Source organism: Python bivittatus, unplaced genomic scaffold (assembly GCF_059951505.1).
Source record: "Python bivittatus isolate LINGU-HERP-01145 unplaced genomic scaffold, Pbiv_v1 ctg000980_np1212, whole genome shotgun sequence".
Taxonomy (NCBI): Eukaryota; Metazoa; Chordata; class Lepidosauria; order Squamata; family Pythonidae; genus Python; species Python bivittatus.
In genome coordinates, this window is record NW_028277125.1 from 60,233,520 (window position 1) to 60,243,960 (window position 10,441).

Here is a 10,441-nt window from a genome sequence, read left to right on the forward strand (position 1 = left end):
TGAGTGTCAGAAGAATAACATATATCCTTCTGGTAGTACTTGTATCAGACAGGACTCGGTTATGGAAAGTAAATGTAACAGTCACAGGATTTTCCACATAAATGCAAGCTTTGGCAAGTGTAACAAACAATCTATATCTGAATTTGCCTTGGATCTTTAGATAAAAGGGCCTTTGGTTCCCTGAGAGGCCCCTCACCTGTGCTGGTGTCATTCCTATTAAAACAAACAGGTGAAAAAATGAACAAGCAAATAGGAAGCACTAGAGGAGGAAGAAGATGAGACCATCCAGCCTGGTGTGGTGGGTGATTTCTCAATTAATTTTCTCCCCACCCCATCCCCCATTTATAATTGGTTTGCCTGCTGTCATGACAGGAATCCATCAGTTTTGCTTATTTGTATACTGCTTAATATTATCTTAAAGAAAACATCGAGAAATATAAATCACTGTATTGAGAGGAAATATATAACTTGAATATATCTGCTATATTACCAGCATTGAAGTTCAGCTGGTATGTGAAAGTTCAAAGTGATCAGAGAAATTGAATTTTATCCATTCAATTCATGCAAGCCATAATGAAATAACAATAGCTTAGATGGCATACAAGAGACTAGCAAAGGTGTCTGTGGCAACATGTGTGTGGTGCTTCATATCCAGCTTGAAACTACAAGCTGAAGGTTCACTAAATGGCAGGGCAATAATAATCCTCTGCGCTTTGTCATAATGGTAGTAGTGTTTCTTCATTAATTCTGCGTATTACAGTAGATAGCATAACCATTGAACAATTTAAAAAATAGAGAACTATTTTACCATACTACAGAGTAAGGAGCTGTCCTAATGTAATTATGCCACAGATACACCGTGAATGTCCATGTTGTAATACTGTATTGCAGTCATAAGTGATGCAGTGGGAAAAGGATGTTGCATTTCCCTAGGTAAAAAATTGTGGATTGTTTCCAGATTACCCACAAACATGACTTCAGTCATGAGAGTTCTTACTGAAGGAATTGGGAAAGGAGACTATATTCTCCAATTTTCCTTTTTCTCTGAAAAACTGTTCCAGAGATTTGCTGAAACCTCTAGCGGTATGAAAGGAATTCATGGAGGAATACATGGTGAAAGCTACGTTCATTCAGTACAGAGTCTGCTGCATCTTGATTCCTTCTTTGAATGAAGGAGAGATCTGGATTTGGATCCAGTTTGAAGTGCTTTTAGTGTTCAAAAATGGCCATATCCCCCCAAGAGTAGATGTCCAAAATTTATTTTACAGAAAAGATTGTGTAGAAAATTCCTAAATCCCTATGCATACATTTACAAATGTTACACATATTTTAAGAGGATGAAGTTTGCAGAAAGTCTTGATAGTGTATATATTGTATAACACTTCTGAAAAACAAAGGCTTTTCTGTCAATATGGCTTATTTTCCACTTCCTCTTCCCTCTCAGAGTATAGTGGTCTGAGGAACATAAGACCGGAGCACACAGTGCATTTGCCACGGAGATGCCATCATAAACAGAATGCTTGCTTAGCAGTTGTAGCTTTCCTTCCAAGAGTTAAGAGATTTATGACACATGGGAGGTTGCCAAAGTAGACATACTGATATCTCCACTGGCATCTCCTAGTAATGTGGGGGAAGGATGCCAAGATATGCATACTAACATTCAAAGTGGTAATCTACAAAATATTGTACCACAAAAGGACCTGGAAAAATTGGCACCAGGACGCAATTTGTGGTGACATTTGGATGACAAATGAATTGTGATCCAGCTACCTGTTAAGTTGAAAAGCAGGAAAAGCTGCATAGTTTTTAATTCAGATGGTCTTTGTAACAGTGAATATAAAGAATTAAGAGATGTGAAATATCAGTGTAATGTTCTAGTGATTCAGGTCCCATTAGAAGTTCTATTGCTCTTGGTAGGTCATTGTACAGCAACTGTTAGGCTGCAACTTAGGGTCTCCTTAAAAAGAAACTAGAGGTTGCAGCTTTGATTCTGCTGAGTTACTTGAAATTAAGCTATCTGAAGAATTCAGTCTACTCTTGCATCAATCTAGTCCTCTATGTTATAATTGTGATTGATTGTTAGATAGATAGATCCTATATATTCTCTACTGTTAACTGTACTTTTCTTTTTTGTTTGTGTGGAAAACCCTTAAAGCATGTATGGTGATCCATTGTGAAAGTTGTGTTCCTGCTTGTCCTTCAAAAACCCTACCAGTTGAGTTAATTGAACTAAGTATCTCCATTTAAGTTAGGCCAATCAAATAAAGGCGGGATATAAATGTAAATCATGCTAGTACTAGCAAAGTAATTTATAAGAAAATAAAGTTCAATTTATATTTGATGTTCAAAATTGGAAACTTTTCACTTAAATAATTTGCTTACCGGTTGAGTATATAACTTACATGTTAAGTTCCTTTCCCATTTATATATAGACAATTTTCCACAAACAGGTCAGAAGATAACTAGACTAATTGTCTTGATCTAACTGGTTGGCATTTACAACCTTTACTTTTACACTTTTCTAGGATTACAACAGACTATCTTAAACAGGCAAATGTCAAATGATACCTTGGAGCCTATATTTATCCCACAAATAACACATCCTGGATTTGTTGTGGAAAGTAATCTTGAAGAATCAGATGCTTCTGATCCTCCTCCTCCTTATGCTGACTTCAGTGTGATCAATCATGACAATGCTGTACGTCCTGGGGTTTTAGAAAGCAATGTTTTTATGCCTCGACCTCAAGCAGTGGGCTCTTCTAGTTATGCTTCCACAAATGCAGGATTGAAGTATTCAGGCAGTGGAACATCCATGCCACCTTGTTCCCAAACCACCAACGATGATAATGTTAATGAATCAGAAGACAGTGACTATGAGAATTCGCTTGACCCTACAGAGTCTTCTGACAGTGAATATACACAAACAAGAGATTCTCGATCCTTAGCACATGTGGATGGAGATTCCAGGAACACTCAAATCTCTCAGATTTAATATAGAGCTTAACATAGGACTATCTTTCCTAATTGTTACAGAAATATTTTGGAATTTAACTTTGAGAAAATGAGCTACAAAAGAGGATTATTGTGCACAGCAGATATAAAAGACTTGAACTTAGATGGCTTATTCACTTTGATACAGTTTTACAAGTTTTGTAATGGAACCATGAAGATAATCAACCTGTACTGATTGATGAGATTCAGGATGTACTGGTAAATAAGCAAAGTGAAATTTGAAACAGTTGTAACTTTTGTTGCCATACCTTCCATAAGAAAAAAAGGGGGGATTTAGCAACTAAGCATGGTCTCTAACGATCTTAAATCAAACCTTACCTCGTGTACTATCATGCCTTGAATTTTAGAGAGGTTGTTTCTAAGAACTTAATTCAGCAGGCTTTTTAATGATGAAGCCAAAAAATCATTGCCAGGAAAAAAACAAACAAACCTTTAATTCCAAGAAGCCTGATTGGAACAAATGTGAATTATCCTCTCTGCATGCTCTTTCAATAGAGATGAGGTTTGTTTCAATCTTTTTCTACAGGCCTAATGTAAATCACTTGACATTATGGTTGCCTTTTTATGTAGAAAAGCGATTACCAGTAAATCATCTGTGAATGTCCTAAGCATACTACTTTGACGTTGGTGGATTTAATGTGACTTTGCCACACTATCCTTACTGTCTCAGTTTTGTTCATAACACATGAAAGCACATAGTGGAAGTGGTCAGTTACGTCAGAATTTTGTATTAGAAAACTATAAATGCTGAACGTTTAATGAAGATAAGCTCTTGCAACTTGTTTGCAAAAATGCCCATACCTGCGCTTAACCCGAAAGTTTCCTCTTAAATTTACATTGTAATTCTTATTGGGAAGGGGGAAACTTTGCGATTTTGGAAGCATGAAGCAGATTTTTGCTCAAAATATATTTGGATGCACTTATTTCTTTATTATGTTTGCAAGGTTGGTGGAGGTTTGGGGGTATTTTTTAGCCCCCAAGATAAAAAACAGTGCAATTTAAGCATCCAATTTGGCTTTTCTTTCAATTACCAAACAGTGAACTGTTCAGTCTATGATATGTGTTTTAATCATACATGATTCTACTCCTCATTAATATGCAAGCTCCCCCCCCTTTTTTTTAGATGTCAGACTGCCTCAAGCTAAAACCTCAATAGCTAAGCAGTCTGAGATCTATTTATTATTAGTCTCTCTGTGTCTCTAATGAGTAAAACAAAATAGCATTTAAATGATTTATCTCCTTGGATATTTGAGACTGTAAAACATTTCTGTTCCACTACTTAATATATTCTTTGGCCTTAACATGATGCATTTTGTTTTTCATTGCTGTAGTCTGTTCTGATTAACAAAAAATATTTGGATTTTATTAACTTTGGGTATACAAGCTACTATAGTGCTGGTTTGTTCAATAAGTGCTGTTGCCATCTCATCAGTTCATTTGAGAAATTTTTAATCTTGCTCAGAAACTTTTAAATGTACATCTTTGACAAAGGTAAATGTGACAATAAAATCTTATTTAATCCTTTATCTTTTAATATTTGTCAGCAGGGTTCCATTATAGCAAAATCATGTATCTGCAAATAAAAATTATGTTATTTTGTTTCACATGAAACAAATTATTGAAAAAATTGCATATTTGTCCCTACATTAGCAGACAGTAAAGCGAAGCATGCATATGATTGCGGTATGTATGCAATAGTACCAGTGTTTAAATGTTAATTTATTCATGCCTAACAAACTACTACAAAAATTATTGCAGCCAATGTTATTTTTACTTCAGTAGTATTCCCAACCACTTCTGTGAACACTTTCATTTACTATATACATTACTTATAGGTGAATAGTTCTATTGAAACAGTTGTTGAATCACAGCATTGCTTATTAAAAGGCATTTTTACAAAGTCAGAAGCCAGAAAACTAAGTTTATATTGGTGATTTTGATTGTAAGTTATCAAGGAAACACTGCAGTGACTAATACTGCAGCCCAACACACATTCAAGCTCAGTTATATTTCTTAAATCAGTCGGTCTAAAGCTGAAGATATGCCCTGTGGTTTTTCCTTGAGCTGTGACTGATTCTGTCTGTTCTGCTTGTGAAGTTTTAACACTGAGGTGTGGGGTTCTCTTCAGATGCTACCACGGAAAAGCCAGTGCAGGTCCATCTGGGCTCTGAATCTGCCCATTTAGCCCCACCCTCAGTGCAGTGCATCCTTCTGACTCTATGAAGCAGGGAAAGGCAAGTGCTACTCCTGTTACCAGTGCACTCCCAATATTTCTATTAATGTTCACCAGGGTCCCTGGCTCACTTGATGCTAAAAGGTTCTTTTAGCAAAATAATAATAAGCTGGTGGATTACAAATCAAAGCACTCTAGTGCCATATTTATGTAAAGCATGGCTTTGGCCCCACTGGGCTGATCATGAGCATCCTGGGAAGCTAGTTCACCCTCTGGTAAATGCCCCTTTTGTGAATCGGCAAGTCTCCCATGGCAGTCGTTTTTGTAAGTGCAGGCATCATATGTTCTTAAAATTCCAGGTGTGCTCCTGGTCCAAAAGATTGCCTGTCCAAGCAACAAAGGCCCTTTACACAAGTAAGGACCCTATATCTGAAAGAGGATTTAGGTGCTGTATTGTAAAATGCTGGTATCTTTCTGTGTTCTGTTTTACAGGTGATTTTCTCCTCTGAGTTTGCACTTCTTTATGCCCTGTTGAGTGCCACTCTGGACTTGTTCTTGACATTCAGAATTGTTGGTTTAGTCACCAACAAAGGGCCAAATTACAAACAGTTATAGTGCACACATCATAACCTTCATACAAGCAGTGAAACTAGAAAAATAGATAGGAAGGAAATAGACTATCCAATGATTATCCAATTTAGCAGATGATAGGGAAGATGCTATTCTTTACTTCTTTTCTGGAAAATAATTTGAGTACAAAATAAAGTATTGAATATAATTTTGACAGCAACATGAAAAATATTTCAAGGAACATGTTCTGTCAATGGCCAGTTCTGTAGGACAAAACATATAATGCAGTTAAGGTAATAAATATGGTGGTTCTTAAAAGAAAGCAAGGGAATATAAATAGGCCTTATATTAGAATATTTCTTTCCTATTAGTAGATATTGGGCACTATCTTGGTGCCACTTCCATGGCCCCATCTCTTCCTATTTTGACTCTCAATTGATACATGCCTGGATTCATCTTATTTCCTAGTGTTAAAGGTTTACTTTGCTGAAATACTTTCTCAAAAGCAAAGCTGGTCCAGAAAATCCTCTGACCTTCCCCAAGTGTAATTACAACCAGGTCAAACCAATTGGTCTCATAGCACTTGCAGAATTTAAAGCTGTATCAGCTCTTTCAGGTGGCCTCATTGTTCCAGGTCAGTGAGGAGGGACCATCCTTTTCATAGCTTTCTGGTTCTATCATGGCCTTAGTATGAAGTGAATATGAAAAGTTTGATTTCAGAGGCTTGAAAGAGTGTAATGTCTTCTAGCTATTTACCAAAAAGTCTCTGCACTCCTGAGAATTACAGATTTGTGTATATATGTGTGTAAGAGAGAGAGAGAATAATTCTTAAAGCACAGCCATTATTAAGTGTCATGCTCCATGGACTACTTCTAATCTGAAGTTTTAAATGTTTATTAAAAATATCAAGATCCAAATCACATCTTTATAGAAGTTCTTAAATGATATTGGTAGGTGCTCCAACATTCATTTTATTTGAATTAGAAATACGTAGTTTAAAAGCAGTATGAATTTTAAAAAAACCTTTTCATTAAAGCTATACTCTGCAATTCAGAAACAAAACTTTTAACTAATTTTTCTCTGTCAACTGATCTGCTATGCGTTTATTTCCAAAATATAATTATTCCAAAAATATATATAATTACTCCAAATTATATTTTTAAAGTCTCTGTTCAAAACAGTTGGGAACAAAGAAAAGTATGCATGACAACTGAGCTGTTCAGAAAAGCATTTGGCATGTTTCAGACCTATGATGAATTTAGAATTATTCTTTCCAATTTCTTTTGAATCTCACTGAGGCAGTATGGTCTGTCATAATACTTGTATTGTTCTTTCTCAGTGTCCAGTGTTCTGGCACACCCGTTAGACTTAATAGGTTCCACATTTTTGCATGATGTACACAAAGATTCAGTCAATGCACTAAAGTCAATGCACTAAAGGTAAACTTCCTTGTATTCTTTTGCTCTCTCCGTTTTCCAGCTCACATTGGCTATCTGATCTCATGTCCTCTGTCTTTTGTAAAATCAAATGTATTTGACATTTCTTTTTCCATGTATGATTTTAATCTTCCTTGTAAAATATTAAGCAAAATTGTAACTGAATGAGTACAATTAATTGCTAATTTGTGCATACTCGTGCACCTTCCTTTTTTAATGTAGGCATATATACTGATCCTTTCAAGTCTCCAGACCACAGAGTCTTATTCCATATTTATGGACAGAGCTATTACCATTTTAGCCGCTTTTTTCTCTTGCAGCTTTAAACAGTTCAGTGGGTATTTCATCTGTGCTTAGTCCTTTCCTTGCCATTCTGTTGCCTGTTGTAACTCACTTTCTAGTTGGAGTTGTTTCAGAATATATTGTTGTTACAATATATATGCTGTCTACAAATGTTTCTGTCATTCTACAACCCCATTTGTATAGTAAAAGGGTTCAATATAAGTCTTTCATCTTCCTTTAACATTATTGGCCTCTGTCAGAACTCTTCCATGATTCATTTTTAGTATTCCTACCCTCCTACCCTGGCTATACATTTTCCTGTGACTTCTCTAATAATCTTAAAAGGATCTCTCAATTTTCTTGTTTTATCTCTCCATTTCATTTTTCACTGCAATATTTTCCTAGTCTATCTTGTGGATATAATCTACATTCAGTCATCATATTCTTCCCCAATGTTCCTCCTCCATCTTTCCTTGGCTTTATTCTAAAAGATACTTGAAACTTTTTCTTTTGAAATGTTGGGAAAAAATTTTCTGCTTCAGTTTTCACGTACTAAATCTGTTCTTTTCATTGGTCTTATTTTTCTACTGTGTTTTCCCAGTTGTATTTTGCTGGCACTCCTATTCTCATTTTTCTAGATTTTATATACATATTTGTGACCAATAATTCATGGTCCATTTCACAATATGAACCTGGGTGTGTCCTGGCACTCTTCTTTTGAAGTAATCTCTGCTTTTGATGTCCATCTGGTAATATCATAAAAGCCTGTGCTTAAGTTGCTTGAAGCAGGTGCTGACAATAAAAAGACTTTATTAACCTATCTCTTGCAGAATGGCATTTACCCATGATTCTGGGTTCTGCCTTTTCTCCCACCTTGGCACTCCAGTCACCAAACAATGGTATTTCATCCTTTCTTGGCATTGTCATTTATAATATATTTAGCAATGGTTTGTACTGTAGCTCATTTAATGATTTCCTTTTTGAGTATCATTCCATCATATATACTCATGTCCAGAATTATCAGTCAGTCATCCAAATTAGTGGCCTGTTCTGGTTCACTTATTCCTTAAACATGCGGTTTAATGTAGTCATATTTACTTTGACAAGTTCAAGTTTTCCTTGGTTTGTATTCCTCCCATTTCCATTGCTTTCTTTGTGCTGCATTGAGATGTAAGTGCAGACCAAGTAATAATAATACTGTACCTATTACTCATGCCCTGAGTATGCATCCTTGAAAAGAAAGAACTTCTCTTTCAATATTAAAACCATCAGTGATAAACTTCCTTGTGGCAAAATTCTTCCTACATCATCCCCTCCAGACCTCCTTGTGGAAGACCTGTACAGGTAGTCCTTGGGTTATGATGGCAATTGGGACTGGACCTTCCATTGCTAAGCAACACAGTATTAAAGTGTGACACTGTGTGACTGCATCACTTAGTGACGGCAATCCCAGCAGTCCTGGTTGCTGTTGTAACCCCAGGACTCTGTGGGTTGTTAAGCAGGAAAAGGCAGGAGCCCCAGGCAAGAAGCAGGGGGGTGGGGGTGTGCAGGTGCCGCAGGGGGTGAGGGATACTGCGGGCAGGTGATACAGAGCAGGGGTGGGCCAGCAGGGGTGGAACATAGGGGGAATGGGGGGCTGCAGGCAAGCGCATGCTATGGAGCATGGGCAGGTGGGGGTGCTGTTGGTGGGTGCATGCCCTATGGAATGCATGTGGGCGGGTGTGTGCTACAGAGTTAGGCGCTCCTCCGGAGAAAAAGCAGTGAGAGGGGCTTAACAGGAGCGACTTGCAACCTTCCCTGCTGGCTTCCCCATTGACTTTGCTTGTGGGAAGGTAACAAATGGCAATGAAGTGACTGTGGGGGTGCTGCAACCATTGTAACTGTAAGCCGGTTGCCAAGTGCCCAAATTGTGATCATGTGACCGTGGAGGTGCTGCAGTGGCTCTAACTTTGAGGACCGGTTGTAAGTACTACTCATTCAGCACCATCGTAACTAAAAATGGTCCCTGAATGAGTGGTTTCTTACTTGAGAACTACCTGTACTCTTCCTAATTATGTGCAAAGCTTGAGAACCATACATCAACATTCCATTTAAGCAAATCCCCAGCAAATACTGGAGTCATGAAAAACTGCAGCTTTCCTAATTTCAAATAACCCTGTTAAAGTGCTGCTCAAGAAAGTAAATCCCAGACTCTTAGATACTGAATACAGTATCAAGAGCAATTCAAACTTTTTTTTTTTAAGATAGCAGTAGCGTCTGTCTTGACTCTGAAAGAAGATGTGAAATTTCTATCCTGCTTTGGATGTTTGGGAGGACTCTTCAGAGATTTATGAGGGTCAAGAGTTCAGTGGAACACAGGAGGGAGAAGTCTTGTTCTTTCAGCCACAGAGTTTGAAATGTCCACATAGTAGCTATTACATTTCTAATGCAGGCTTTGAAATCATACACAAAGAATAATCTTCAGTAATTCCTCATTAAAATTGAGTTATAAAATGAATGCTACAAGATTCACTCCTAGGCCCTGTACAACAAAAATTGTAATAAATGACCTGGATGAAGACGTGGAGGCAACGCTTATCAAATATGCATATGATGAAACTGAATGGGATAGCCAATTTTCTGAAGCAGTCAAATGATTTCATTGGGTTAGAGAAATGGGCTGAAAATAACTGAATGAAATTTAAGAAATGCAAAACAAAGGCTTTCAGTGAGGAAGCTGAAGGCAAATGCACAGTTATAGGATGGGGAATACGTGGCTTGGCAATATTGCTTGTGAAAAAATGTTGGACTCATGGTTGATTATTTAGTATTTATTAATTATTAAACTTATACTCCACTTTAATCTGATGATTCTCAGTGGTTTACAAATACAATACAACAAAGCTAAAACACGGTACAACTAAAACAAATGATAACATTATAAAATCCCTCAGTTTACAAGCTGTGGTTATAAGCAGCATAAAAGACA

The 10,441-nt window shown here is 37.0% G+C and overlaps 1 protein-coding gene across 1 annotated transcript in view; it reads left to right on the forward strand.

Moving 5' to 3' along the window:
- ABRAXAS2 (abraxas 2, BRISC complex subunit) overlaps positions 1–4,536 on the forward strand; it is a 40,891-nt gene extending 36,355 nt beyond the window's left edge. Inside the window, exon 9 of the mRNA XM_007431022.4 lies at positions 2,526–4,536. Within this exon, the coding sequence (XP_007431084.1) occupies positions 2,526–2,992 (467 nt within the window). The 3' untranslated portion in view covers positions 2,993–4,536. The remainder of the gene's footprint in view (positions 1–2,525) is intronic.
- The last annotated feature ends 5,905 nt before the right edge of the window (positions 4,537–10,441 follow it).